The sequence below is a fragment of the Amphiura filiformis genome, chromosome 13 (assembly GCF_039555335.1).
Source record: "Amphiura filiformis chromosome 13, Afil_fr2py, whole genome shotgun sequence".
Lineage (NCBI taxonomy): Eukaryota > Metazoa > Echinodermata > Ophiuroidea > Amphilepidida > Amphiuridae > Amphiura > Amphiura filiformis.
In genome coordinates this window covers 4,161,588-4,176,080 of record NC_092640.1, presented here as the reverse complement: position 1 = coordinate 4,176,080, position 14,493 = coordinate 4,161,588, and the positions used below count along the sequence as shown (strand labels likewise).

Here is a 14,493-nt window from a genome sequence, read left to right as displayed (position 1 = left end):
TTACCTTCATTTCCACATCGCCTCGCAACTCGATGTCAAATGCACCAAATATATCCAGGATCGTCTTTGTAGAACGGCTAATGTGTATTTTCAAAGCTGTTGAAAGCGTAAAACATGAAAATAAAAGAACACATTCATTCTCGCAGCGTGTTTGTAAGGGCCGAGCTTCTAGCTGGTTACAATAGTGGAAATCATGACATCTCTGATTGGTTTGTGTCAAAACCCCGAATGTTCCCTTGGTCCAATCAATATAAAAACACATTTTTTTACTACGTCAACAGATGACGCAATTCAAAGTTTATAACAAGGCGAATGTTGTAAATCTGTTGAAAACGACCTATTCACGCACAATTCTTACGAAGATGTAGGTTTTAAAAGTCAAAACCCCAAGTGTTCCTTACAATATTTTTCAAATTTTATGTCAATAAATGAAAGAGCACACTTATATTGTCTAGTCCATGTACATATCCATTACAATGAGCAATAGCCATTCTCTTTAAATTGCAAATCTTGGGCGAAAAGTTACTCTTTTCGCCCGTTTTGTCATACGGTTGTAAATTCAATGAACTTAAAGAGCGTTTATAATGCAGATATATAATACGAGCGAACAGGAAAAACTCTCTTGCACGCCCCCCTTCCCCCACCCGGTTCGGCTTGCCAAAGATTGCTTCCCCCGCCATTTCTGCTTGCCAATCATTCACGTATTTTGAAGGAGGATTTGGGGGCACGAGCCCCCCGGGGTAAAAGTAGGGGCGGCAAAAAAGAAGGGACGGCGGAAGATAAAGGGGAGGCAAGAAGAATAATTAAAGAAAAAAAGGCGGGACTGGTGGGGCGACAAGGAGAGTTATCATGGAAAAAGGGCGAAAAATTATGGAAAACTAATGAAACTATACCCTTTTGACCGTCAACAGGGCAACAGCTTGAAGCGGTGTGGGTAATGAGGGGGTTTAACACCTGTAAAATGTTACTTTAAAAGATTGATGAAGTTTGTTTTTGCTCTTATGCCGTCAACTTTGTTAGGAAGTGTTATCTATTGTAGATCAAAAATCAGAAGTTTGAATTATAAAATGTAAGCTTGTTGTCTTTATTAATTTAGTTTTAACAAACCTTGTCCATTTGATTCCATTCGGGATGCAGTGTTGACAGTGTCTCCAAACAAACAATATCGTGGCATTTTGAGTCCCACAACGCCAGCTGCACAAGGACCTGAAAGATATTGATACATATTACAACTGAATACCTGAGTGGAAAAAGGGCCCAACTCCATTTTTTTACAAAAATGGGTTAGACCCATCATTTTATTGCCAGCAGACTGTTCTTCCTTGTGTGTAAAAGATGAGCCAAAATCCACTCTCTAAATAGTCTTCCACGTACACTTAATCATGGTTTTCATGGAAGAAAGGCCCTTCTTCCACAAATATAGGGTTAAACAGGAATTTTGTTCATCCATGAAATCTGCTTCAATCACTACAATAAACGTTCTTGCTAACATATTACATGAGTTCTACTTTTGCATAATGGTGATTACCTTCTTTCTGTAGCTAGAACTGGCACTTGCAGTATATTAGTGGAAGAAGGGCCCAACTCCAGCTCGTATTAAGACCTGTACCGTTGTCGTGGAAACACCATATATAATTTCGAATGTATGTTATATTGTATGTTCATGTATAAAAGGTCCCCTGAAGACGAAAACATTCTGTCTATAAAACTTTTCCAAATATTAAGTTTTTTCTGAATATCTCAAAATCAGTTTTGATGGAGTTGGGCCCTTCTTCCACTCACGTATTCAATTATTCTAAGCCCCCTTCATTTGTTAAGGGCTCGGATAGCGACGTTTTCACGTAATATTTGTCAGGCATGGGATTGCATTTTGAAAATGAAGACGTCCTTCTGATTTTTTTGTAATTCGCGATAATATACAAATTGTATTTCAAATGCTTAGAAATTTGTGCAATTTAACAGTCCTCGAAGTAAATTGCATAAATTTAATGATTTTTACTTAGAGTGTATGTAGCCCGCCGCCCATTACATGGACATTTTGACGTTTCGTATTGAAGATATAGACCCCCCCCACCACCACCACCAAAAAAAAAGGCTTTTTTGAAAAAAATAACAACATATCTTCAATATGAAAGGTCAGAATTTTCAATTGATGGTCAGCTTTTCATTCCAGCTACATACACTTTAAGTAAACATCTACCAAAAAGTAATTACCTCCTTTAAATAATGACCATGTTGATCGTATGTCAAATATAGAATATGCAGTCGAAGCAGAATTTATTTCTGTGCATTATGACACCTCATTTGTTGCAATGGTTCCAATATTGATGTCGCATCGTACGTTTTAATGAAAGTAACCCAATATTTGAAAGTTGCAGCAAAATCCTATTGCCTTGTATTCAGTATCCATTGAATGAAATCTGTTCAGCACTCATTGGATTACTTATACTTCATTCCCGCCAGCAACAACGTCAAACACAAAAAAGGACTCACTCTGACCACCAACATAATTCATGGAGTCAATAGATATATTCATAGGCACGTATTAGCATAATGACATAGGACTCTGTAAAAAAAACACCAACAGGTTTTCATTTACGATTACCGGAATGAATTCCAACGCGAAGTTGCATTACATGATCGGGTCGATGCTTAATCCTGAAGGAGCGGACCTTCCTAACTAGTGCCAATGCCATTATAGCGATCTCCTTTGCATGATCATCACCATTACGTATTGGTAGACCAGATACAACCATGTAGGCATCACCGATGGTCTCGACCTAGGAATGTAATAATAACACCATAGATTGAGCATAAGAACCTTAGCCCACCCGGGGAGGATGGTTCCTAGTGGAAATGTGGGTAGGCGTACAGGTGTGCGGCAGATTTTGTTGTGCAATTTCCACTAACTTGATTTAGAGCAGCGGTGTTTCCCCAAAAATCTGGAAACTGTGCAAACAATTTTGAACAGAAATAACCCAAAATAGGGTGTTTTTTCGTTCAATTTTGTTGTATTTTTGAGGGCATGTTTTCGCACGTCCCTTCCCAAACCAATGTTTGGGTAGGTGTGTCTTACGTACTACATGCTGGTTACATGCATTAAAAAGGTAACTTTTCTTCAGGATTTCTGTATTACAACATATTCTACTCCATGGATTCTTATCACCATTTTATGTCATGCATTCCCTATGGCATCAATACAAGACCTTCCTTGTAAATTTGAAAAATTCTATTCAGCTACAAAGTTGTACAAACATTTTACACCGGAGAAGTAACTTTTGGTTTCATCATGAGCAAAATGATTATATATTAGTTGGAGTCATTTGTTGGCGTATTAAGCCTATTCTATTACCCCCACAAAAGTGGTATATTTGAGTGGTGTGGAGATATCATATTAACTATACTGCATTGCAGTGTTATCGTTGGGTAAAAACCAGTAAATTGCATACCATTGGCAAGCATGGACCTTAAGCCTTTCGAAAAACAAGTTTAATAATTATGTAAATTTTATGCAAATTAGCTCATGAATAATTAATGAGCTCATAGCCAAATATGATGGAAAAATATTTTGATTTACATTTTTGAAGTGTAAGAGTACATCAATGTGGCATTTTTATGCAGTGTTAAATACACTGCCGTGTTTCTACATATAATAAAAAGAAATTAGGTTACTTTGGACTATATTTAAAAAGTTAATGGACATTTTTGGTTTCCAACATTTTAAACCATTTTATGATGTGTAAATGGTAGTTATGTTAGGAAAAAAGTTATTTTGTTGATAGAGAAGTGATAAATATTATCAAAACTGGTCAAAAGATAAGACCTTATTTGTGTAAATTGTTTTTTACATGCACATAAATTGATGGGGGTAATAGAATAGGGTTAAAGGATTTTACTGCACCTGATAAGACAATGTTAGGAGGGGTTTCCCCTCATAGTAAGAATGGGGGTTCATGATTTTCACGGAGGGGTTTATCATGAATAACAAAATAAATGTGCTGCTTGTGCGTACCTTGAAAACATCAAACTCGTCGATAGTTTCGTCGAAACAGGTGTACAGATCATTCAATAAAGTTACCACCTGAAATTATTCAAATTGTCGTGTTTGTTATTTGATCTTTAATTGATTTCAATATCTCACATGGATGTGTTTTATTTCCTCTCCTTCGGACACTTATGTTAAATTGTTTTTGCAAAACTTACTTCCAACGGTTCGCTCTGTGCAGATAATGATGTAAAACCGACAATATCACTGAAAAATATGGTAACACAATTGAAATACTCGGGGTTTACCGCTTCTCCTTTCTTGAGTTGATCAGCCACACTTCTAGACAAAAAACATATTATAATATAGATTAAACGATTGATCTCAATGTTTATATTATTTATATCGTACAACTAGGTAATAAGAACGGTAAATTAGTCAACGGGTTAGTTCCACCCGTAAAACTGTTTTCTATTTAATAGTTGGGAATAATATTTCTCTCTGAACATGTGCAAGTTGCATATTTGAGATATTTTCAATAGCTAGTGTTCCTGAAGCACTGCGGAATATGCCATCAATGGCTACACATAAAACAACGGTGTACATTGGCGGCAGAGACGATCGTTTCCCCTATTTTTTTTCCATGGGGGATATCGATGTTCCCTCTCAAAATCCAAATAGAAGAAACAAGGAGGCAATGATTGCACTGTCATCTTCCTTCTAGCCCCGAAACATATCAATTTGTACGCGCTCTTTTTTTTAAAAGTCATTGCTCATTCTAGTGACTCTAGTATATGGAGAATATAAGTGTGCTCTTTCATGTAATAACATAACATCTGAAAAATATTGTAAGGAACACTTGAGGTTTTGACTTTTAAAACCTACACTTCGGTCAAAAATGTGCTTGGATAACAGAGTTTTCACATTCGCCTTGCTATAACATTGAATAATTGTGTTATCTGTTGACCTAGTGACTAAAAGTGTTTTTAGGGGGAAGTGTTAGCTTTCGCCTGATATAAAAAAAAATCTGATTAAATGAAGGGAACACTTGAGGTTTCGACAAAAACATTTTTAGCTAGAAGCTTTACAGCTCCTACATTGTTATACACTCAACCGTGTAGTGTAGACTGTGGTGTAGACATCCGCTGCTTGTTGTTCTCTGCTTGGAAACTCTTGGGACGAAAATGTGTGCTCAGGTGTATCGAGGTGAAAATTGTGCGCATGATGGTTTACAAGAGAATCGTTTTTGTATAGAAACCTTTCCATATGACATCATTTTGTGGCCAAAATACTGGTAAAATTGGAAAAAGTTACACAACTCGTACGCACTAATCAAAATTCACCTTCACAGTATTTTTGTGGGATCTGAGAGTACAACAAACATCGAATTGCATTTTGAATACGAGGAATGTCCTTCTGATATGAATTTCATTTTTTGAAATTCACTATATAATAAACATCTTATGACAAATTATTAAAATGTGATATTTTTTGAATTGTTGATATTTAAGTACACTTTATAAAGCTAATGATATGTACTTTTTTCAATTAATCGTCGGCTTTTCATCCCAGCTATATACACTATAAGTACATAATTATCATTAGATTGATAAAGTTTACTTCGAGGACTGTTAAATATCAAAAATATTATTTTATTTATCAGTTGCCATAAAATGTGTATTCAATTGCGAATTAAAAACAAAATCAAGATTATTTGATATCAGGACATTCCTCGTATTCAGAATGCAATTCGATATGTTTGTTGTACTCTCAGCTCCCTCAAAAATATACTGTGCAAACGTTAATGTCCGATTCCTTAAGGTGAATCAGTGCGTACGATGTTTTTTTTACCATTTTACCAGTATTTTGTAAACAAAATGGTGGTTTCGGGGCTAGAAGGAAGATGGCAGCTCCATCATTGCCTCCTTGTTTCTTCTATTTGGATTTTTAGAGGGACAGGCCCCATGGAAAATTTAGGGAAAACTTTCTACCGTATTCAGAATGCAATTCGATATGTCTGATGTGCTCTCACGTGCCACAAAATATTGTCCATACGTTGCCACCAGAGGCCTTAAGTTTTGGATCAAATAGTCTGAAGTAGTGAAATAACAGGTACAAAATATGCTGGTACTCCCCTAAATTGTAATGTTTCCGCCGCCATTGTCGCTGTATTATGGATGACTGTAAATCTTACATTACACATGTGACGTGTCATGTCAAAAGGAGACACTTTTGGGCAGGATCATTATGGCGAAATAGCGAAAAATCTGCCCGGGGTGATTTTTCACAATTTAGGTTTGTTGCGAATTTGTAATGTTAGTTAGTAACGTTTAAAATATTGTATGATAGTTTCAGACCGGAATATAACTGACATCTTGTATTGTTTGAGATATTGTCAAGTTAATTGCTACCCTCAACATTGTCAATAATATTTTTAAAGGCGCGATATCTCCATTTCCAATTTTATAATACCATAACTTACGAACTCAATATCTTCGCTTAGAAATGTCCGATTTCATTGGGGAAAAACGGTGCTGTGGAGCAAAACATCTCTATATATAAGATATGTAAAATTCTCAAAATTGATAACCTGCCCAAAAGTGTCTCCTTTTGATATGACACGTCACATGTAGCCACAACAACTCTTGCTTACTTAGGCAACACTTGATACAGCAGCATCTCAGATCGTTTCTTTTCGTCCAGAAACGCCGATGTTCGTTCATCTACAAGAGATTCTAAGTTATTGGCGTACTGTTCCATCCGTAACAGTAAATTATCTAAAATACCGCCTGATAAAGTTCCTCTGAAAATTCAATGCAAAGCATCAGTTTAATTTCGAGAATGTAAAATTTTAACAAAGTTCTCACGACTTACATTGTGGAGGTGAGTGACATGTGATAATAAGATGAACAGGAAGAGCAACACAATGAGCAGGATATAATATATACAGGGTGTATCAAAATGATTGGTACCGGGATATGTGACATTTTCAAAAATATATAAAAAATATAAAATTGCTAAATAATATAGTTTGTGTGCTATAAATAGAAAGGGGAATATGTTGACTTATTGATCTAATAATCTGAAGATAATAGGTTGATGCATCTTGGAGCTATTGTCATTTAAGCGAAGATCGACGTAATCATGGTTTTACTTACACAGGACAAGATGAATAGGTTAACTGCTTGAACTATCTATTGCATACATGCTCTCAATCAATAACTCACTTCAGTCTTCATAACATAAAATTGCTTTACGTACTGTTAGAAAGATAATTCCTGAAGTTTCTGCCTTACGACTATGGCAGTGTGAGGTGAAGCCCCATGATCTTGAACTTAACACCTGGGATGGATCCATTCTGTAACGGCCCATATCAAATTTTGAAACATTGTAAGTTATAGCATGTGTGCATGCTCTTAGGAACTGTCTAAATATCTTATCTGTACTTCTCCCTTAGCTTCGTGTCAACCAGTAATTCTTCACTATGAAAGCACGCTGAAGTGTGGAATACTTTGAAGCCATTCCAATAACTCTTACCAGGACTAATATAACAGACACTGTCTACAGTCTATAACCATTTTGTCACACCGTCTACTTAGTAATCTCAATGCATCTAAAACTACAATTTAAATTACCGCCCTAGAAAGTTTTAATACGCTTCTTTCACCACACCTAAATTATTCAAATCAATAAGGCTTTGACATTACTCTCAACCAATAAACATTGATTAAAACATTTATATACCATATGAATGAAGGAATAGGCAAGGAAAAAATAAAACATTTCCAAGATTTTCAACATATCATTCTCACAAGGTATTTATAATAAACATGGTAAAATAGAGCTACTGATCCAACGTTACGATGAAAAATGTAAAAACACATACTTTCCTTTAGAATCGTGTAACTTTTGAACGGAATGTGCTATCTTTATGATCTAAAATTCTTAGAAAATATAAAACTATTATAATTTCGAATATGTAAAAATTAACCCCAAACTGGTACACAAAATAGTAAAAAAGTCTGCAAACATGAGACGTCGTCGGTACCAATCATTTTGATACACCCTGTAATAACTCAACAGGTGACAGAATTGCCGCAAATATATATCAATTACACACCCGGTATTGAGCCTAGCCCTTCTTCAGGCCGAATACCGGTTGTGTAATTGAAATATATTTACGGCAATTCTGTTACCTGTAAACTGTAATTAACTTACTGTTACGCATTCACAAAACTTTTAAAAACAGTAATGTATGTGAAAGAAAGTACTTATAACATACTTTGTACTCTTTTTGATATCGTTAAGAATCGCTGAAGCTGATGGTCTTTCACGGGGGCTTTCAGTCCAGCATCTTTCAATCAGAGATTTTATATGTTTGTTATTGTTGCACGCTTCAATTGAAAGAACGGGTCTAAATGGCGGACACTGCTTTGTCTTTACTTCGGCCAAAATATCTGTAAGTAAGTAAGTAAATAAGTAAGTAAGTAAATAAGTAAGTACATAAAGAAGTAGGTAAAATATTAATTAAAGTGGCTTAAACATAAAAATACATTGCAAATGAAAATGACTCAACTGTTGATTATTGGGATCATATCGAGTAAGTTCCATTTCTTTTGTTGCTCTGTTCCCTTTTTACTCAACATTTGGTAATTTTTGCCATTACGTTTCAGTCACTACCTGGAGAGGATTGATCAAAAATTGAACTCCCTCCTGAGGTTCGTATCTGTCAATGACAGAGTTCAGGGCCGGATTTACCATAGGGCCACCAAAATTGCCCTGTGCAGTGTCCATCTTCCATTTTAGCCGAAAACAACATGTTTTGGGCCAAATCAGGTACAAAAATTGCAAAATTTTGCGCGCTTCGCGCGCACTGGCCTATTTATCTAGCAAAATTCAACTTAAATTTGGGCTAAAATAGTCTAAAATTGAATTTTTTCGTGCGCTTCGCGCGGAAATGTCATAGTAAAGTCTAAAAACTTGGCCACTTGAGTGCACATTCCTTCCTCACGGTGCGGTTGGGGGCCTCCAAATTTTGGCCTGGCCCAGGGCCCCCCAAAAGGTAAATCCGGCCCTGACAGAGTTGACCAGATCACAAGGATGTCATTATAGCTAGAGGTAGTATATATTGGGTCAATGAGTTACATAAAAATGACCTTGTGTAGTATTTGGTTCCCAGTAAGTGAGTTTTGCCTGAGGCAATTAAATGTTGATCCCTCACTATAAGAGTTATTACCTTCGATTTGGTTGGTAATTTACCATTACCAAAAATTTGAAACGATACCCCAAACAAGTTGTTTAATTTCAGAAAACTACCCTTATTCTTGAAAATTAGTGTTTTTTAGACCCTAAATGCGTCACGCGCGTAACTTTTTACTTGTTTTTTTGGTCACGCATGCGTACAGACCATTTATGTGAGTGCCTCCCCCGCCCCGGAACTAAGGAAACTACATTGAGGTATAGAGTGTTTTGTAATACCTGTAACTTCCATTTGTTGTCGCTCCGCATTAAATGGAAGACCACGATATACAATTTCTTGCATAATAATTCCACCTCCGTAGATGTCGCCCTCTTTTGTTGGATTTAAGTCAGGTTCACGTAAATGTTCCGGTGCTTTCCACAGACGTTCTAGAAAATAATTTTACTGGTATTAAGGTCTCGGATAGCGACGTTTTTATGTATTTTTGTAGGATACGAGAGCACATCAGACACACCAAATTGCATATTGAATACGCGGAACATGAGGAGTGGTCTTCTGATATCATGTAACTTTCGGGTTTTTTTTTTCTTTTGGTTTTGTTTTGTTTTTGTTTTTGTTTTAATTCGCGATACAAATTTTAGGGCAAAAACTGACATTTTAACATCAGTTTAATATAGGCCTAATTTGTAAAGTGACTTCGATTTGGGAGACCAGGTTGATTGGACAGACCATTACGTACCACTGCAACAGGGAAGTTACAACGGCATTTCACAAATTGTGTGCATGTTAGCGTGTGTGTGTGCGGTGCGGGCGGGGTGGCGGGCAGAAGCGAAGCCAGCGGGGTGGCAGGGGCAGAGTGCCCACCGACAAAAAATTTAAAGAAAAAAAGTGCCCCTCTGACCAAAAATGAAAGAGAAGATCTGGAGGACAAAGGAAAAGAAAAGGGACAAAGAGCTCCTTTTCCAACAAAGTTCACCATACCACGATCATGGGCGAATAGAGTGTAAAATACAATTACAATAAAGCCTAATCTGGAAGCTTGAAAAGTACAGTCTCTCGAAAAACAAAACCGGTATATGTATTGTATGATGCAACTGCAATTATTTTCGTCTGTGCCCCAAACATTTATGTTGCCCATTCTGACCAAGAAAGCTGCCTACGCCCCTGGTGGCGGGGGTGTAGGCCCGGTCCCCGCACTCCGTGCATCCGCGGGTATTCATGCTCGTCGAAAAATAAGGGGTGTTTTCAAGTGAAGAAACGCGATTCGCGAAACACACAAAAAAGGGGTGTTTCTTCATACCACGTGTTCGCGAAATTAAAAAAGGGTATTTTCATCCAGCAGCCTACGCGTTTCTGCCAGAAAAGGGTATATTAGAAATATCGTTCGCGTTTTAGCGAAAATAGGGGTATTGTCGAAGGGCAAATAATTCGCGAAATCGCTAAAAAAGGGTGTTTTTCCCTAAAACTTCGCGAAATGAGATGCAAAAGGGGTGTTTTTAAAGTTCACCGACAAGCATGAATACCCGCGGATGCACGGAGTGCGGGGACCGGGGGTGGTGGGTGGGGGGGAGACATATATCTGTATATTTAAAAAGTGTTTGGTGTGAGCGTGTGCACGTTTTAAGGACAATTACTGTTTCCAGGAACTACTTCATCGGGATTTTCCATTCCACTTTTCAAGACATCCAAACCAAAATCAGTCAATTTCAACACAAAGCGACTGTCTACAACACAGTTAGATGAACTCAAACTGCCGTGGTGATTCAACACGCTATTGTGAATGTAATGTAGACCCTTAAAGTACATAGAAACATGAATATAATGTATCTAGCAACTAAAGATTTTATGTAATTTTTACATAATTTCATCCTCAAATTTGAAAGTAGAAATTGTGCCTGAGGAATATTGATATAGCTTACGCTTATTTCGAACCAATTCCATTTCACGTACCTGGAAAACATCTGTCATCAGCGAAATTTTGAAAATCCAGTCTAGCTTCAATGCGTCATTCTCCAATATGTCCTGTAAGATGTATGACATAAACATTGCAATAAGATCATAATAAATTTATATAAGTTACAATATCTTCTACATTCAAGTTAGGGATACCACTAAACCAATTCAAACCACATAAAAAAAAAGGTCATATCTGATCATTGTAGACTACTACAAGGAATTTAAGGAATCAATATAACAGGGCCGTAGTGCTAGTTTTCATACCCATCCAGTGAATGTTGGCCTCAAGACGTACCCAGCTTTCTTGGCCAGAGGGAGCAATGACCCGGTATTATCGGTGAGCTATATAATATAGGCTAACGGGTGTTTTTAGAGAGCCTGACATGAAAAAGTATGCAAGCTTCCAAAACAGGATTTTATTTGGACAATGCGCATAGACCGCAAAACAAGAAGGTATTTACACTATATATTGGTCGTCCCGGGGGGGGGGGGCACTTCCATGACAGATATGCATCATGTGCCTCGGGATAGACCCCCTTTTTCAAACCGGCTTGTACCCAATGACCCCCTTTTTTCTGTTATGGTCCTACCTATTACCCAATGACCCCCTTAAAAAAATTCATGTACTCAATGACCCCCTTTTTCTATTTCCTGCTATACCCAATGACCCCCATTTTAATTCCCAAAATTAAGGTGGTATTTGTGTTCTCCTCCAGAAATAATGAGATTTTCACATTTCCAAGGTGGCCAAGTTGTTTTTACGCAGTTTGGCACTTATTTATGTGTACTTAATGATACTCTTTTGGCAATCCTGTACTCAATGACTCCCATTTTACTTTTTGTTACCCCAATGACCATCCTTTTTTTTTTTTTTTTACCGAATGACCCCATTTTTATTCAGGTTGTGTACTGAATGACCCCATATTTTTGTATTTGTACATTTGACCTGAATGCCCCCTACTTTTAACATGGCCGAGGCACATCCCTGCCATTTCAGATAGGGAGTGTCCCCGCCCCCGGGTTGGTCGTGATAGGGGTAAATTTTGATGGGAAATGGGCTCTTTGCCCCTTTTATTTCCTTTTCCTTTCCATTTCCGATTTTCTCTTTCATTTTCTTGTCAAAGGGACACTTTTCTCTTTCACTTTTGCCCCCAACTGCCCCCGCTGGCTACGTTATTAGCATAATCATACCCACGCCACGACAATACGCATGATATGCCACTGTTGTTGGAACTAGCTAACATTTACCTGCAGGCTTCCCTTTGGGCAATAATCAAAAGCAGTGGCAATGTTAGGACTATCGATACATGCTCCAACAAATCGTACAATGTTGATGTGTTCCGCTCGCCGCATCTGTACATGTATAACAAAACACGCAACACGTAACGTTAACAAAACCTAGAGGATCATGTGCAGTGAACTTACTTTCTTCGGGTTTTTCTGTAATACTAAATTGGTGCATTTTTTCTATCACTTTAAACAAACGTGTTCAAAATCATGATGATTATTGATAATGGTCTATAAACATAGACTATAGTCTATACCATAGTTGCTCCCGCCAAGAGTTGCTAGGCTGACTGCTAATACCCAGTGTAGTGAGAATATCGTTCCGTTATTTTTTGTTTCTATAAAAACCAATTGTAAGGCTTGCACGTGAATGTATGTGTTGAAAGAACATGATACTCTTAAGTGTGCGTATTGAAAACCAAGTTTGCGTTTTGAAAGCAAAAACTGACAAACATTCGGATTTTATATGTACAGAACAAAAAATGAATACTGCCCTCATTCGTCAACCCTCAGGATTACGGAGCATAACGCAGTACTTGCGCAGTGTAGATATGACTGGTGGAGTTAGACGTACCAGGCTCACTGACCTAGCGTCTACAGAAGTCAGTGACCAGGCTTTTGTCTATAGCCTTAGTCGGAGGTTCCTCTGCCCATAGTCTCAAAACTATTAAACAGGTCGGAACAAAATGGACATGCGTGGCTGTTGAAGAACTAGTGGATTGGACCTACCATCATTGGGATTTCTGCCATGAAGATATCGGGGCAATGACACTGTGGAGCGTAGACGTGATGTATAGAAACCTGTCTGACCCAGGATAGAACTTCCAATGAATTTATTGGACGTACAAGGAACCTCTCTACAGACAGGCATAGTCTATATTTAAATACCAGTAATTGTCTACGGACGCGATGTGTGACACGATCTTGTCCATGGGGGCCAAAGGCGGCAAATTCGAAACTGAGATAAAGGTAAAAATATGGAGTAAAAGACAATAAAATACATAAGAAAATAGACATCGAAAACTTTTGAACTAAGTATACCAGCCCTTTGGTGTTTTCAGTAAATGATAACCTATTGTATGTAAAATGTAATAATTACAGTAACTTAATTTTCAAAAATGCCTCATTTGGCCCCCATGGACCAGATCGTGTCACATTAATATATAGTGATGAAGATAATTCAGCATACACTTGTCATTTCCTTCCTTAGATCTAGTGTGATGTCCACTCTCTGTTTTCGAATCCGTTTTACGACAACCATTCTACCCTGAAAAACAAATATTTTATCAAAAATAATTCGAATAAACAAGGTGTCACATTATTGTGATAATTTTGTGAGATTAAACATAATGAAAGTGATTACATGTATACGTTCGAATTAGATAATATGATTTCGCACTATTCAAATACTCCCTCCACCAACTACTTCCCTCTCTTAATATCTCTGGAAATGTGAGGAAATTACTGGAATTATTTCGGACTAATGTATTTTAGTATAATCCCCAGCCCCTGTATATCCCGGGGGTCACTCCCATTGTGGCCTGTACACCATCCGCGACAATGAAAACGCGTAAAAAGGGTCGTCTTTTCGTGGGTAGGCACGATACGCGCGTATCGCGTTTAGGGTGTCAAAAACATGAACAATTGGAAAAAAGGGTAGCAAAATTGTAATTTCTAAATACGCGGAAATGAAATTTAGGGTATGAAATTTGATGTTAGGAATGAAATCCCTGTTTAGGGTGTCGTTTTAGCCAAGGGTTAAATCCTTGTTTAGGGTGCTTTTCAAAAGTTGATTATCGCGGATGGTGTACAGGCCACAATGGGAGTGACCCCGGGCTGTATATGTGTAAACTTTTGCAAGATTCAAGATTCTGGCCACACTACAGTAAAATGTAGGACAAAATACACTTTTAAAACATGTTTCTTTTAATATTTCAGTGCTTTATAGTGGAAAACGGAAAATCACGGAAATCCAATTTGTAACACGAATTTTAAATTTTGTAACACGGAGAAATCGTGGCTTTAATTATACTGTCCCAAACTATCACGGCGCAGTTAACAAGCT

General features: G+C 37.4%; 1 protein-coding gene across 1 annotated transcript in view; it reads right to left on the bottom strand.

The window, feature by feature from the left end:
• The window catches only part of LOC140168779 (atrial natriuretic peptide receptor 1-like), an 82,078-nt gene that overhangs the window by 486 nt on the left and 67,099 nt on the right, over positions 1 to 14,493 (bottom strand). Inside the window, exons 12-23 of the mRNA XM_072192189.1 lie at positions 13,618 to 13,695; positions 12,390 to 12,494; positions 11,136 to 11,207; positions 10,820 to 10,979; positions 9,464 to 9,613; positions 8,268 to 8,442; positions 6,639 to 6,788; positions 4,204 to 4,327; positions 4,013 to 4,081; positions 2,606 to 2,780; positions 1,108 to 1,206; positions 5 to 96 (exon numbers count right to left, since the gene is read on the bottom strand). Of these exons, the coding sequence (XP_072048290.1) occupies positions 5 to 96; positions 1,108 to 1,206; positions 2,606 to 2,780; positions 4,013 to 4,081; positions 4,204 to 4,327; positions 6,639 to 6,788; positions 8,268 to 8,442; positions 9,464 to 9,613; positions 10,820 to 10,979; positions 11,136 to 11,207; positions 12,390 to 12,494; positions 13,618 to 13,695 (1,449 nt within the window). The remainder of the gene's footprint in view (positions 1 to 4; positions 97 to 1,107; positions 1,207 to 2,605; positions 2,781 to 4,012; positions 4,082 to 4,203; positions 4,328 to 6,638; positions 6,789 to 8,267; positions 8,443 to 9,463; positions 9,614 to 10,819; positions 10,980 to 11,135; positions 11,208 to 12,389; positions 12,495 to 13,617; positions 13,696 to 14,493) is intronic.